Here is a 16,840-nt window from a genome sequence, read left to right as displayed (position 1 = left end):
AGTGACTCGAGTAACAGTTGTACAAAGCTGGGACACAAGAGAATGCATTTGCTATAAGGCTGGATACCTTCATGGTACCTCATGGAGAGGAAGAGTCGGGATTTGTGTCTTTTGTTGTCAGTTGTTGAAGACCGGTTAATTTTTTACAACATTCAAAGTCCTGGAGTGACACGTTGTGAAGAATGAATGACTGTATAATTCCTACTTGCAAGACCTAATAGGAAGCTCTAACTATCCACTGTCAGCGTTCATTCTGATAAATGAGTGGTGATGTATTATTCCGTATCCTTTGTGTTCTTGCCTTCAGGTGTTCATTTCAGTGATGGAAGACAAAGTGCAGACACATGAAATAATTACACAGCAAGCTTGGCTGGAGCCTGTCAGTCTGTGTCAAGATCCCTAGACTTCTCGAGTCTCTAAATTGTTGAGCTCTTTTGCTGATTGTTACATTCACTGTTTGGTGTTAAAATCAAATGTGCTCTAGAAGTGGCAAAAAATACCCTACTGTTTTGATGTATTTTAAGTCAGAATTTAATATCTGTGTCCAAAATAGCACTATAAAACTGAGCTCCCCTCGAGCTAAAAACCAGGCTGTTTTGCTTTCCTATTTTACATGCTGAACCTTCTTTCATTTTGGCTTTCGCATTTTGACAGTTGCTCAGCAAAGATGATGCTTTTGCTCATGACAAATTTGTATGTGCCTTGCAGACAGGTCTTATAGAAGAGCCTTTTGTGAAGGACTGAAAGATGCATCAAACTTGGATCTAAATTTGGGGCTGCTAATCAGCCACATGGCAGAATCCTAGTTTGAGGAATCATAGTTGTACCTAACAGTGCTTTACCTTTATTATAAATAATGCCTAAGTTTAAACCTTTACTGCTTTTTACCTTTCTTAGTGGTTCAATTTTAAATTTAAGTTAAGAAGAGAGGATATTAGGCTGAATGTCTCTGAGGTGTTCTGTCAGCAAGTAACCCATAAATTTGAAAGTTTAGGGAATAATTGCTGGTTGATAATCACTGGTTTGGTGATTCAGTTACTGAAGTGCGATGTGTCTACTGAGCGCACAGAATAGACTCCGTAGTTGTAATTGCTCGATGTTCTCCCCTCTGTTTACTCAGGTACCACCTCTGCTAACCCTCTGCCCGCTGCAGCTTTTTGTATTTTCTAGTCCAGTAGACAGTGGGTGCTCCAGACTCTAAACTCTGAATCCTCTTTGATTTCTAGTTGGAGGTGGAGTTGGAGTTTTCTAGTTGGTGGACTTCTCGGGAAGTCATCTAGTCCAGCCTCCTATTCAAAGATGGTCTCTTGTCACAACTAGATGAGATTAGCTGGGGTGTTGCCTAACTGAATCCTGAGAACTTCCAGGGGTGGAAGACTACACTTGTAGCTGTCATCAAAGCAGTTCACCGGCTTCTAGAGGTCCAGTTAGTGCTGTTCCAGTTTAAACAGCTCTGCTCAAAACCTACATCTTAAAAATAACCTTCTTCTAAGGAGGGTTTGGGGGGGGTGCCTGATGGAGGGAGAAAGCAGATATTTTTTGGAGAAACAATATTAAGTAGTCATGTATATTATAGGAGCCTGTTTAAAAGAAAAAAATACAGAAACAGATGAGTTAACTCAAAAGACTGCTACAGGGAGGAGTACTTGGGATTTAAAATAATATTGGTATCATCTTTTTAACCTAAAATCTGGCTTAAAAGCAGTTTGTATGTTGATGCTGCCATGAGCCTTTCTACTTTGAAAATTGCTCTTCATTTAGACAAAAGGTTTCTTCTTCAGCAGTGTGATTTTACAGCATAATAGACGATAAGTAAATCTAATGCTATCTAATCTTAGGTGTTTCTAAGGAAGTGAAACGAATTTCTTGACATGACAGAGCAATGGTGGCTCTTGTATGCCACTTGTAAAATGAGCTTGTTGACAGAAAATGCCAGGTAGGACTATTTTAACATGTGATTATGCTTTTAAAATGAAAATTTATTTTCAGTACAAAGATAGCAACTTTAACACCACAGACAGAAAATCAATTATAATTTTTCCTGGTACAGCTAAAATATTATCTGCTGCGACTAATTTCTTTTTGCCGTTCCACAATTGCTGTCTTCTCTCTCTTTTTTATTAAGTCATTAATGGGGGTAGAAATTCTTAAATTGAAGCTCGAGTGTTGTAATATCCTTCTTTCTCTCCTGCTGTGTACTTTTGCATCTGGCTGCAGTGCCATGGTTGAAACATCTATTCGTGTGCTTGTATGTAGTTTAGCCACTTAATTTTCATTGTGTCTTAGGAATTGTCCTCCACCAGCAAGCTCTTATGCAAGTTAATCAGTTTTCTTTTGCTATTAATTGCTTTATCAAAGTGTCAGCTTATACTGGATCTTAAAGATCTGCATTTTGCAAATCTCTCAAATACCTTCTGCTGAAGTTCTTCTTCACAGATCTTAAAATAATGCTTTAAACAGGATGGTTCTTTGTTTTCAGGTTGTTTCAAATATTTCCTTCTCTGTTAACTTGCTCTGCTTGGTTGTTTTGGAGAATTTCTGGAAAGAACTTTTCTCTCTCACAAAAGGTCTATCCACATTGACTCTTTGCTTTCAAATCCGAAATAAGTAGTTCATGTCCATCTCCTGAGTGTGAAGGATAGGATCTATTGAGAAAAATCCAGCTCTTGTTTGAGCCTGGAGCTTCTCTAGATGTCAGCACTGATGCAGTGTGGCATGTGAGGATGGAAAGTGCTCCTTGACTGCCCTGTGATACTGGGAAGCTTACGTACACACACGTGTTTAAGCAAATGTTTTAGAGTTTAGGGTTGTTTTTTTTTAAGTCCTTGAAAAGAGTAAAATGAGCCCTTTGTTTTGTTTGCCTCTATTTTGTGTCTTGTGCTGTTGCTGACTTCTCACTCGTGGCAGCTTACGAAGAAGCCTGTTTTCAGTATAATGGGATGAGCTGCAGAAAGATGGTTAAAGCAGAGAAGTTCTTAGTGCACCTGAGGATGAAACTATAACTACATTTGATTTGGTTTTAGTAATTTTTTCTTTTTCTGCTTTCCCATCTTCATGCTTCCTTTTCAGAGACGTTGTGCAATGTTTGTCTTTTGTACACACGTGTTTAAGCAAATGTTTTAGAGTTTAGGGTTGTTTTTTTTTAAGTCCTTGAAAAGAGTAAAATGAGCCCTTTGTTTTGTTTGCCTCTATTTTGTGTCTTGTGCTGTTGCTGACTTCTCACTCGTGGCAGCTTACGATATTTTCAGTATAATGGGATGGGCTGCAGAAAGATGGTTAAAGCAGAGAAGCTCTCAGTGCACCTGAGGATGAAACTATAACTACATTTGATTTGGTTTTAGTAAATTTTTTTTTTTGCTTTCTCCTCTTCATGCTTCCTTTTTAGAGATGTTGTGCAATGTTTGTCTTTTGCCAAATAGTTATACAGTACAACCAACAGCTAATATTTTTGTCTCTTTTTTAAAAATACCTATGGAGTGTGCCTTGGCCTTCCTAACTCCATCCCTGCACAACCAGGCAGCGTCCCTATGCTCTTCCCAGGATGCCAGTCTCTGCTTCCACTGCCTGTGCATTTCCTTCTTGCCCTTTAGTTTGACCAGAAGGTCTTGACTCAGCCATGCTGGTCTTTTGCCAGATGGTTAAAGCAGAGAAGCTCTCAGTGCACCTGAGGATGAAACTATAACTACATTTGATTTGGTTTTAGTAAATTTTTTTTTTTGCTTTCTCCTCTTCATGCTTCCTTTTTAGAGATGTTGTGCAATGTTTGTCTTTTGCTCAAATATTTCCTTCTCTGTTAACTTGCTCTGCTTGGTTGTTTTGGAGAATTTCTGGAAAGAACTTTTCTCTCTCACAAAAGGTCTATCCACATTGACTCTTTGCTTTCAAATCCGAAATAAGTAGTTCATGTCCATCTCCTGAGTGTGAAGGATAGGATCTATTGAGAAAAATCCAGCTCTTGTTTGAGCCTGGAGCTTCTCTAGATGTCAGCACTGATGCAGTGTGGCATGTGAGGATGGAAAGTGCTCCTTGACTGCCCTGTGATACTGGGAAGCTTACGTACACACACGTGTTTAAGCAAATGTTTTAGAGTTTAGGGTTGTTTTTTTTTAAGTCCTTGAAAAGAGTAAAATGAACCCTTTGTTTTGTTTGCCTCTATTTTGTGTCTTGTGCTGTTGCTGACTTCTCACTCGTGGCAGCTTACGAAGAAGCCTGTTTTCAGTATAATGGGATGAGCTGCAGAAAGATGGTTAAAGCAGAGAAGTTCTTAGTGCACCTGAGGATGAAACTATAACTACATTTGATTTGGTTTTAGTAATTTTTTCTTTTTCTGCTTTCCCATCTTCATGCTTCCTTTTCAGAGACGTTGTGCAATGTTTGTCTTTTGTCAAATAGTTATACAGTACAACCAACAGCTAATATTTTTGTCTCTTTTTTAAAAATACCTATGGAGTGTGCCTTGGCCTTTCTAACTCCATCCCTGCGCAACCAGGCAGCGTCCCTATGCTCTTCCCAGGATGCCAGTCTCTGCTTCCACTGCCTGTGCATTTCCTTCTTGCCCTTTAGTTTGACCAGAAGGTCTTGACTCAGCCATGCTGGTCTTTTGCCTCCCTTTCCTGATTTCTTACACCTGGGGATCAAGAGTTCTGGTGCTCTGTGGAAAGTTGGGGTGGTTGGAGTCCCCCAGCAGGATGAGATCCTGTGAGCGTGATGCGTCCTGTAGCTGGAGTAAGAAGGCTTATCAATTGGCTCACCTTAATTGGGCGGCCTGTAGTAGTCAATAATTAAATGGTTAAACAAAAGCCAAATACAGAAACGTGTCAAGGCAGTAAGGAGTGAATGCAAAGTGAGCATGAATGGAGAGCTCTCTTGAAACATCTGCAAATTCACTGATGTTTGGAAATATAACTGCAGAACAATCTTTAGAGGTGATAGATACCATTTGGTAATATTCTGTCTGTTTCTGTAGGGCATCAGCTTCAACTGGTTGACTCTCCGTAGCTACGTGCTAGCTAATTAATCATATAATTTGTGGTCACATTACTAGGTGAACCTGCATCCTGGTAGCAGCATGAGTTTGAGGTAACAGTTTCCTAATGATCGGAATAGCTGTAATAGCCCTGGCTCTTGTGGTTGACTTCAACTTTCCTCTGGTTGCTTTTAGAAAAGTCTTTGATATAAGGTTACTCTTAAGGGAAGTTTTGTCTGCTAACACAGTTAATTTGCAGCTATATGTATTAATATAGCTGAGTCCCATTCTCTGCTTTATACAGTATATTTTTAATTAAAACATCATACTACAATAATACATTGGTATATATTGTAAATGTGTTTGATGTCAAACTGTTCTGTAGCTTTTACTCTGTGATGAAGCAGAAATCTATTTTATTTATTTTGGTATGTGTTTTTAGTTTATGCCATCATCAGACCTTTTTCTAGGAAAATCTAGAGCATTCTGTTGGGTGGAATACTTCAGAAGATTTGCCTAAAAAGTTTTAAATTAAAATATTATTGAATTTTTTTATTCTTTACAAGAAACCTCTAAGCTTGGACAGTGTAACTGTATAATGTGAACAGCCATCTCAAGAAAAGGAAAAACGTAAATAGTAAGTGTAAAACAAAAAATCCAAAAGTAACCTTGCCTTAAAATACACTAACATTTATCTCCACGTTTAAAATTTTGTCAGTGTGCAGGCAATGTCTTTAGTCAGTGTAAAAATCTAATTAAATCTTCTCATGGTAGTGATTCATGGCTGACCCTCTCTTTAGGAGCATCTTCTTAGAATAATAAACCACTCCCTGCTGAGAGCCACTGTCACTGACAGACAGGCGAGACACTTTGGCTGCTGATTAGAAAAGGTTGATCAGGCTGGAATTGTCTTTGGAGTCTGCAAGAAATCTTTTATTGTCCCTTCTGTACCAGAACTTTTGAGATTTGCCAGAGTCCGAGTTCGTGCTTGGACCATGGACCCATGGACCCATCCAGTGGTGGATTATTTCATGCCACTCTGCCAGAGTCCGAGTTCGTGCTTGGACCATGTACCCATGGACCCATCCGGTGGTGGATTATTTCATGCCACTTTATTCACATTACAGAGGGCAGTTTTTCTATTTTTTTTTCTTTTCTTTCTTTCTTTGTTAAATTAAGGGCTGGGAGTGCACAGAGACTTTTTTGTCTGTATCTAGTTACTATTAGAAATTATCTGACAATATGGAATTTCTTTACTTTGAGTAACCAACTTGACATTCCTTAAGGGAACTTGCTTTTTATGAGTTTTCAGCTTGATGTTCATGAAGTGGACGCTCAGAATTAGGGAAACGTACCTGGGCAGTGTTAATAATGTGGATTATTTCATGCCACTCATTCACATTACAGAGGGCAGTTTTTCTATTTTTTTTCTTTTTTTTTTTTAAATTAAGGGCTGGGAGTGCACAGAGACTTTTTTGTCTGTACCTAGTTACTATTAGAAATTATCTGACAATACGGAATTTCTTTACTTTGAGTAACCAACTTGACATTCAGCTTGATATTCATGAAGTGGATGCTCAGAATTAGGGAAACGTACCTGGGAACAAAGCTGGGCAGTGTTAATAACCATGTTGGTATTTACCTAAGGAGATCTTCATTCCTTGTTTTTCACTTAGGCAGTTTTTTCTGTTAGTATACTTACATAAACAGAATTGTATTATTTTTTAATAGGCTGAGCGTCAGCCACGGTAGTTCTAAAAGGGTTATTCTACTTTAGATACAGTTGGCATAAAACAGAATTGTATTATTTTTTAATAGGCTGAGCATCAGCCACGGTAGTTCTAAAAGTTCTACTTTAGATACAGTTGGCATAAATGCTGGTTTATATTTAATTTTTTTTAGGGAAGCTCAGCAGGTGATTTTAAGCGATGCAGGTAGAAAAATATACTTATGAAGAGACCTGTATTTGTTTATGATGGTGGGTACTTTGGCTTCAGTCCAGGGTTCAGCCCCATGAAGTGCTTCAGACTCGGCTCTGCCTGTTCCATGCAGCGGAGAAACACAGGTGGAGCGGAGGCTCTGGTATTAGGAAGCCCCAGTGAACATAAAGCCTGTGTGATCTCTGCTGGGGCTGCACACTGAGCCTTGTGTGCCAGGGGGAAATAACATGGGATGAGAGGGAACCTGATTACAAGGGTGGGAAAATGGCCAAAAAGATGTGGTGAATTTCTGCAGTCGCTCTGCTGAGGTCTCTGGGCCGTGTTTGGCAAGCCTGAGTGACCACCAGGAGAAGCCCTTTCCTTTAACTGACTCTGTTGTTTCAAGAGAGAATTTTTTTCAGAGAATTTGCTTAAGGGAATTAGCCCTCCTCCCCCACATTGGCTTTCAGTGGAAGCCATGCAATTAATTTCCATGAGCCCTATAAAAATCCCAAATGAAGAACAGCTTGTCATGTTGGAGGAAGAAGTGATGAAAGTGTATTTTTTAGAAAAAAATATTTTGAAGGGCTTCTCTCTCCTAACTGTTAGTACTGGGAGAGTCTTGGGTTTATAAATGCCTAATTGTACTTGTTATATGCAGGTTTTGTACTGGAGTGTGAAGATGACCTTGAAGGAGTCTCTTGATAAACCTCTGAGTTTTAAGATAGATTTTTATCTCTGTAGTATCACAGGCAGATCGAAATACTTGGTCAGAGCATAATCCTGGAGAGAAAAAAAATCAGGACTAATTATGAAAATTTAAGAAAACTTAAAGTAGGTGATCACAGAGTCTGGTGCAGATTAAGGTAATAGATAACACTATGTCTTAGCTTGGATCTGTAGGAATGAAACCATTTTGTGTAGAAGCTGAGTATCTTCATCTCAGTAGTTTCTAACAGGTCATGAAAGACTAGATGTGGTGGAGTCAGTAACTGCACAACACAGCACATGAAGTAATGATGGCTGAAGCTCTGCTGCACATGCTGGTGCCTGCATTGGATGCAGACATGGCAGAGACAATAAGCTGTTGTGCCTTCAGCTGAAGTTACCAGTAAGACAGGTTTTCAGAGTACTGAGCTTTTGTGAATTTAAAGGATTTTTTAAAGCCACGTGATACTGGTTGCAAGCCAACGGTGTCATTTCAGTAGGGAACATTTTTTGAAAGCAGAAAATGTCAGGGCTTTGGTAACTTAACTAATACAAACAAAACCTGTCATATGAAGTGGTCTGCTCTACTCTCCTGTTCTGATATGTTAGCTGTTCTGCAGAGGGTTAGATCCTTATTCCTCCCTTTCTCCCATCCTCTGGAATTTGTGTTGCCTTCACAAGGTTCTGGGACTTGTTGTGCCTAACAGAAATGATTGCTAAGATCTCTTTCTTCCAGCAGTGCCTTGTCATACGGTCAAGCATAGTGTATAAAAAGGTCTAACTGTGCACGATGTGGTATGTTTCCTATTCATCAATCTTTCCACCCAAAGGTAAAATCTTGCTGCTCTTGATAGGTATAGATATATAGTAGGTATCATGCATCATCTGTTGCTTTTCATACAAGGAGGTAAGTACTGTAATTTCTGCTCTGTTGAGGGAGAAATAAAGCACAAAGGAAGTGAGAAGACTTTGCTATTGAAGTAATTTTTCAATAGCAGAGCTGAAAATAACATGTTAGAAAATACTGAATTAGAGCTTTAGAAGGATGGATTCAGGAATGACAGCATGGAGTAACATACAGCATCAGGATCCCATCAGCCACTGTGTCCACACGGTGGGACCTTTCCCATCCACAGGGAGCCCCTTTTTGTTTGGGGATCTGGCTGAGCAGGTCATCCCCTCATCTTTTCTACAAGCCAGACTGAACTTGGTGCATTGAGCCCTTTGTCAAAGCACCGTCTCATGTTTACTGACCATCAGGGTGTCACAGCTGAGTCCTCTCTTCCTTGCTGCAGGATTGACTAGGGAGCGCAGGAGAGGTGGCTTCACTGGGCAGTGTGGACCCAAGCAACCTCAGTTGAACTCTGAGAGGTGGAGATTATCCATCTCTCACCCCCCAGCACAGAGAACTGTGTGTAGTTTGTGCAAACTATTTTCTGTAAAGGCCAGCTGGATTTCTTGACTTGAGCTTTTCCTGAGATCTTCTGGCACAGCTTTACTGTATGGAAGCATGTATGTGTGCGTGCACATTTAGGCATACCATAACAGGTGGGGCACAAATTGCTTGACAAGTTAGGAGTAATTCAAGAACCATCTTTGTAGATAAACACTGATGTAATAACTCTTGATTCTCATCCAGGCCCCTGAAAATTACTGTTAGCGTTTATTGTTGGGCTGTGGAGCAACATCTACTTTCATGAAGAAGTAGAAATACAAACAATGCATATGTGCTGTGAAGTATTGCTGGTGAAATTCTATTACCACTGATGCTTCATAGTTAGGGAGGGCTGTTTTTCCTCTCGAGGTACGTATAAAGGAGTTAATGATGTTTTCTGTAAAGCACGGACCAGTAACAGGCTCAGACAAGACCTGGTGAGGACTGTAAAGTAGATTCACGCTTATTCTGTTAACCAGCTTTCACACATTCTAATGTCCATATTCCTCTCTTGATTACTGCTGTGAATTAAAGGCATTTGGAAGAGCGTTCCACATCATACAAAGAACACTATTTCAACAATATAATAAAATATCTACGTGAATTTGACTGCAAGGTCTCTATTTATAACTTGAAGTTTTCCTTTTTAAAGTTACGCTTTTTAAGGTGGTGCACTGGAATTGGATATTGTGAACAGTTGTGTCTCTGCTCCGTCTTAAATAATAAACTGTGCACTGACAAAATACATGTTTTCAGAGTGCATTAAAGAGCTGCTCATATTTAACTTAAATATGCAGCTGTCCCGAGATTCTTTGATTCAGGGGCAGGTCTGCATTTCATGAACATTCAGCTCAAGAGCCCGTGTGCGTTTGTGGCATCGCTCTCAGCTCCCACCTTTGAGGACATTCCTTGCAGGTTTACACCACATCACTTATCAATGGATTCACAGTAGTGCTGAAGAATTCAGAATTATGGTTGTTGTATAAACGATGCAGTAAAAGTAACACATTTTACCATAAACCAGTATTTTATCGTTTGTAACAGCATGACCCCAGTGTACAGTATTCCTGGCCTGCGATGTGTGGTCCCAGCAGGAATTGTGCTGGCACACAACATGTGCAGCCACACAGGGAGCTGAATCACTAAACTGGTTTAGATTTAAACGAATGCATTTTTGTTCTTTTTTTTTTCTTTTTTTTTTTTTTTTCTAAAAGCCAGATCAGTTGTGTGATCCAGCTCCTCCAGCAGAGCAGAGTTGCGGGGGCCGTACACTGCAGCGTGCGGGAGGGGATGTGTCAGAGCCTTATGTCACTATTGGTGCTGAAGTCTCAAAATTGTTGAATCACAGCCTCAGGTTTCTAAATGTCTTTGTAAATCCAACCCTAAAAACACTCTGCCTTGGCTTCTGGAGAACTGTCCAAACGACTTCGCATGTATCCTGAAGTGCTGTACCAGGTTTGGCCTTTTGTGAGTGAGAAGTGCAGATGGTTAAGTGTTTGATACAGCTCTATGTGCATATGCTTTTGGAGCCGACCACCCTGTGTTTATATGTAAACACTTCGAGACTATTTAAGCACATAACTTAATCTTTTGCATCCACTCAATAATGAAACGTAATTCCTCTATGACCGAAATAACATCCCCGGCAAAGTTGAAAACAAGCTTAACTTGCAAGAATAAATGGGAAGCTGCTTTCCTGCGGGGTTGGACTTGAATCTTTCAGCGCTTTGAGATGTGTGGTGTCTCACTTTTCCACCGCAGGCTGGGGAGGAGTTGAGCTTGAATCTTAGCAATTTTGTTCTTTAGGACCTTTGTCCAAAGTCTTGTAGCAAATCTGTTCTTTGCAATCTACACATTCTGGTTTGCTTCTTTCCACACCTGTGGATCCTTATTACCAAGACACTCCAGTGCCCAAAACTCCCTCATGTTGATCGTGTGTTGTAGCCCCAAGACTGAAAAGCTTTGTATAAATTGAGAGACGCAGGTTTTGCCCCTTGTGCCCTCAGCTTACCTCATGGTAGTTAGAAGTCAGTCATTTGAATGAGGTAACATTTTTCCTTTATAACATGTGATGAATAAAGATTTCACAGCAGGAAGGGAGGCATTGAAGGAGTAGCAGAAGACGGAGCTGGTGTGCAGATGGGAAGGGAACAGAAGGAAACAAGACGAGCCAGGAGGAGCCTGGCTGGAGTCTTCCACCAACAGAAAGCTGGAAACTGGGCGAGAAGAGAGAAGGAACCACTGAAGCAGTTTGTTCAGAAAGAACAAGAGGACGGTGTTAACAACTGTAAGAGAAGGCAGCCTGGCAAGGAAGTGTATAGCTGGAGGAGAATTTGATCAAAACAAGCAAGTGATTTTAGAACCAGAGCCAGGAAACGTGAGCGTTTTTATAGAGGTTCTAGAGATGAAAAGCGCAAGAGCCTGAATTAACAATTTAAAAAAATAAACCACCACAAAACCTGTGGAATTTGAGGAAGGAGGCAAAGACTTCCAGGATTGATGCACAGATGTCACGGATTGTGCCAGCTGTCTCATTTAGTCTTGAGACTTGAAGTCGCGTTCTCAGCATGAGAGTTGTTGAATTTCTTTTCACGCTCTTCATTGCCTAGCCAAGCAGGAAGTGTCATCTCACAGAAGCTGGCAGAGGTCACTGTTTTAATAACTATTGTTAATTGATGCTTCTGAAAAGCTTTCTATCAACTTGAATTTGCTACCTGCAGAGACTTGCTCAGCAGGTAGCTGAATCAAATTAAAACTTTAATTCATTGATTAGTAAAACGCACTAGAACTGTGACTACCTTGTATGTTTTAAAATACAATATTCTTCTGGTCAGGTTGCCTGAAAACTATTCAGGCTCTTTATAAAATGTGTAAGACTTAAAATCCTGCCACTGCTAAAAGCCTTAAGTTATATATTGAGTCTGGTTCTGCAAAAACCAGCCGTTCCATAGGTCTTAGTAAAGTGCAGGCAGGCGCTTTGCACCGATGCCTTTATTAGCTATGTAGAAAAGACTCTGCAGGATCAACCCCTACTTCTGAAATATCAGACATGTGAAAAAAAATTATTAGCTGTCTTGAAAAATAGTAACTAAAAGCCAAAAAACCAAAAATCTGGGAGCAAGTAATCTACTAAGTGGGAGAATGTGTGGAGATTTTCCCTGATTGCTGTCCAGGATATCAAGAATCCAGATTTAACAGATTGGTAGAGTTTCTCTTTGTCTCATATGTCGTGTTTTTTCCACTGAGTGTATGGGAAAGATTACGCTCTTTTGTATTACAAATGTGTACTTGTCTCTCTCTCTTTTTCTGTTTTCCCAAGATCATTTAGTGAAATTTTCTTTCTTCTGAAAGACCTCCTTAGAAAATTATTAATACCTATATTTCTAATTTTTAAATTGTTGTATTGAGTGGAAAAAATGAACAGCATGCAAGTTAAACACTGTGTGGGATAAATGCTATTTAAATCTTGTCTAAGCTGTTAAACATCACACTAACATCGGATTGCTGGATCTAATCCAGTAAAAATAAATAAAAAAAAAATGAAGAAGAGAGGTCACATTAGATAACTAAGCCATCTGTCCAGTGTGGAATTGAAAGGCATTTATAATGGATTACTTTCCTATATTACTGTCTTTTGGGGGGCCTTTGTGTGAATCAAAGAGATGTTAGAAAACCGTTCATCTACAAAGATGGTTCCTGAATTATTTCTACCTTGTCAACTTGATGTTTAGTTTGAAACTTCTCGTTTAGCATTTTCCATAACTAATTAGTCCCTTATAAATACTATTTTCTAACTGGCTTCAAAAGTGTCTTCTGTCTGTTCCAGGCATTGTATTGTATTCTTCTAATAAGGGACTAAAGGATTTATGTAGACACAAAATGGCAGAGAGGTTTTTCAAAGAATATCTCTGTTGCTTTATTCCAGTGTTGATTTTTCTGCATGTTCATAACACAACTTCATTTGGAGCATAACATTTTGAATTAATGTTAGTCATTGCTAACGTTCATGAAGTAGAATCTTGTGTTTTGACTTTTGCAGTATTAATATAGCATGTTCGTGGAAGAAAGTATTCTACTACATTAAAATGAAAACAATCTATAGTGTTGACAGCCTTGAAGAGCATCTGATGTCAGGTCTGATCTTACTGGCACATTCAGATACATACTGCTGAATGATACCATTTATCATTTTTAAAATGTCATTTTCTGTCAAAAATATAATTTTAAAACTTTCTCAAAAATAATGAATCTGTGTCGTGGAGGAGAGAAGGACAAAATGAAATTGGAGAGGGAAATTGGTACAAATTTTGTATATGGAGAGTTTAAATACTGTGCTGTAATTGAATATGTAGACTACTGGGTATGATTTCTGCAGTCATTTGTGGTCTGTCTTTAAACCTTTTGGAGCACCCTTTGCCTCATAGAGGAGCAATAGGGAGGGAGTTTGTCTAGGTGCTCTATTCAACCCTTCCTGGGTGGAACAATGTTCTAGGTCAAGAGAGGATGCTACTACCATATAACTTTAGCTGGTATTTATTTTTGAGAATCCCATGATTATTTTTTTCTTAAGATGAAGATATGCCAAATGGTTGAGCAAGTCTATTTCCATTTGCTTTTCTCTGCTTTGCGTTATTTCTCCTGGGTTTGTAAATGCTCATTCCAACCAGCATCTTTTATAAGTACAAGAAAACTGAGATGTGGTAAGTACGTTAAAAGTTAGAAGTGCTTATTGGCAAAGTAAAATTAGACTTTTCTCCGTCTTCAATTGCTACGCCTCTCTGGGACTGTGTAAGAGGTTCTGTAACATAAATAGGAACTATCATATTTTTGAGCTGAAACTGATTGGGCAGAGATGTGTAAATTGTGACTCTGCTTATTTTGGCACTAAATTAATGTATTTCAGTTCTGTAAAATGAGTTCCAGAGAGTAGCTTTTTCTCTGACCCTCTTTGCAGCCAGCCTCAGGAGTGCACTTTATCTTGTCTTTATCATACGTTCTTCAGTTTTCTCTAAAGTCGTCACTAGTTACACTTTTACATTACTTTGCTGCATCTGATTTATCATATCCATCCCTTTGCAAGATGTTTTACCAGATGTCCTCTCTGAAGGGCATAGCTGTAGAAGAATTTTGCCTTAGATTAGGTTGTTTGTCATTTTATATTTGAGGCCGCCATGTAGTCAGGCTAATTTAGTAATTATATATGCATCTTTGAAGAATCCTTCTGTTGTGATGTGTCCTTAGGAAACCCTGTTGTCTACTTGAAAAAAGGCAAAGGGGCAAAATAATGCTACATACATCAGTGCTCTTTTATTACATTGATCTGGGATTTTCTCTGACACCCTCTTGACTGAGAAGAGAAAGCAAAAGGCTCCTGTGTGGAGGGTCCTGGTGGAGTTGCTGAGCCTTGCTGAAGTAAAATGTATTTCATTTTAATTTTCTTTTTTTGTCAAATGACCTATGAAGAGTGATACAACATTAACAGGCTTCTAAGCCCAAAGTATCTTAGTAACTCATCTTTAAGTTCTTTCAGGAGCTGGTTAATACAAATTAGAAAATTTCTGTTTTGCTGTACGTTTGATTTCGCTGAAAGGGAAGACTCTTCACGAGGTCCCTGTGAATTCCCTGCACTGCCTTATCCTGCTCAGATAGTACGAAGTGACAGTTGGGTTTGAGTCAAGTTTTAAGGCAGGTGGTCAAGACAAGTTTTACATTTAACAAATGATTATATCCAAGAAAGAGTTGAAGAACTGATTACCTCCAAGCCAGCCTGGATCACATTTTCAAAGGATAAATGTACGTGTCCACTGGCATTTTTCAGAAGGACCTAAGCAGATTAAATGCCCAAGCCCAACTGTTGTTTATGTAATTTAAAATTACTTGGCTTTTTCCTTCCTTAATGCATATAGACTGTGACAGTGTCTTATTTTATGTAACTTCATTTTTTTTTTTGTTTTAACTTATTATTGCCCAAAGCTTGGAAGATTAGAAAACTTAAGTTATGCAATGGTCTGCATCATAGCGTGCAAGGCGAGAAGACACGAGAATTTATTTGTGGAGCCTGGTAATTGTGTTTATGAAATAGTATGAACTCTCATGTTGTATAAAAAAAAAAAAAGCATGGGATTGAGTGCCGTTTAAAATCACTGAGGTGCGTCCTGTCCGTGTGTAACTCACTCATCCTGAAGCAGTGTCTTGCGCGTCTCCTTTTTCACTGTGCTAAGGAAGTTCTTGGCTTATGGATGTTTTGACTTTGCTTATCAGCAAGTGAGCTGTTAATGAGTCATTCCAGTGAATGGGGGAAGGATTTTCTGCACGAGAGGTGCAGATTAAGATTTTTATGCAAAATTGTCATAACTAATTCCATTCTTTTGTTACTTTTCAAAGGGAGCTGACTCTACCAGCTGTGTAAGTGTAGCTTTCTTGATGTTATTTTATTTTTTCTGATGATTTTTAATCCCTTGCAAAGTAGCAATTGGAGCATAGAACCTCATTGTTTTTTGGGGGCGGCGGGACTAGCAACTAACATTAGAACTGAATGACTTTGAAGAGCAAGAATTCAACATTTTTTGTCTTTTTTTTGCGCAGGCTAAAGGGAAATAATTAGATTGTTCAGTTTTACTGTTAAGCTAACTGGAGCAACCAATATTTCCAAAATCTTTTTTTCAGAGCACTGATATGGGCTCACATGTAATCAGTTTTATCAATAAATTAATTCATGGATCTGATGGAGTTGCAGAGTTTGTAGATGCATATGATACCAAGGCAGCAGTGCCCCTGCCTTCTCTGCATTCTTCAGGAGAACTAAAAGTAGGACTGGAGGACAGATGAGGGCACAGATGATACAGACTGTCCTGTAAACTCTGCTAAAGCAAATACTGTGCATTTTAATGTGTCCAGAGGAATGGCTGAAGGATGAGACATGCCCATGGGATGGGGCAATGTGTCCTGGGAAACAAGGTCTCTGAAAGGAAGGTTTTGCTGTTAATGGATGTCAGCTCTTAATACGATACCAGGAACCAGGACAAGTGTATTCCTGCTCCCTTTGGCCTGCAAGAGCAGAGGGATCCTACCCAGCAGAAAGGATGTTATTTCACCTCTGTGTTTGATCACCCCAGGGAAGCTCCTGGAATGTGCTAGCCAGTTTTAGGGTCACCCGTGCGTGAAATAAATTGGAAAGTTTCAGAAGAAAAAAAAAGTTTGAAGACTGAGAAAATCTCTATCTGTTTAGTTTATCAAAGAGAGGGTAAGGAGGTGACAACCTATGAATTCTTACGCTGGAAGAATTATTTTGATCCTTCAACTCCCTGAGGCAAAAGTATAGAAATATATTGGCAAGAGTTTGAGGGTGACAGATTTGGACTAAAAATTGAGTGAGTGCATGTTTTTAAGAGCAGAGTAGTTTTCAGAACACCTTACATAGGGCTTTGGTTTGTTTCCTCTTATCAATAACTTTTTGAATTATGCTTAATTCAGGAAAGCCTGAGTCTGTGGCAAAGAGCATGTGTGTTAATTCTATTGTTTTGGTTTGTTTGGCAGATATGTTGATGATGTGATCAATCGCATTGATAGGATGTTCCCTGAAATGTCCATCCAGCTATCCCGGCCAAATGGGACCTCGGCGATGCTTCTGGTGAGTTGGATCATTTAATCCCTTGAGATGGATTTCTTAAGAGATTGAATTACTGTTCCTAAAATGCAGGTTATTAAAGATTATTTTTTTCCAGAAACATACTGTTCTTCATTTGTCACAGGATTATAGGATCTTTCTTGCTCTTAGGCAAATGAGCGATAAAAAGAATTTCACCTTTAAAC

General features: G+C 39.2%; 1 protein-coding gene across 1 annotated transcript in view; it reads left to right on the top strand.

The window, feature by feature from the left end:
- Positions 1-16,676, top strand: part of LOC106888480 (mediator of RNA polymerase II transcription subunit 27-like) — a 65,546-nt gene extending 48,870 nt beyond the window's left edge. The window contains exon 4 of the mRNA XM_014942732.1: positions 16,565-16,676. Within this exon, the coding sequence (XP_014798218.1) occupies positions 16,565-16,676 (112 nt within the window). The remainder of the gene's footprint in view (positions 1-16,564) is intronic.
- The last annotated feature ends 164 nt before the right edge of the window (positions 16,677-16,840 follow it).

The sequence above is a fragment of the Calidris pugnax genome, unplaced genomic scaffold (assembly GCF_001431845.1).
Source record: "Calidris pugnax isolate Ruff unplaced genomic scaffold, ASM143184v1 scaffold102, whole genome shotgun sequence".
NCBI lineage: Eukaryota > Metazoa > Chordata > Aves > Charadriiformes > Scolopacidae > Calidris > Calidris pugnax.
This window is presented reverse-complemented; position numbering and strand designations above follow the sequence as displayed.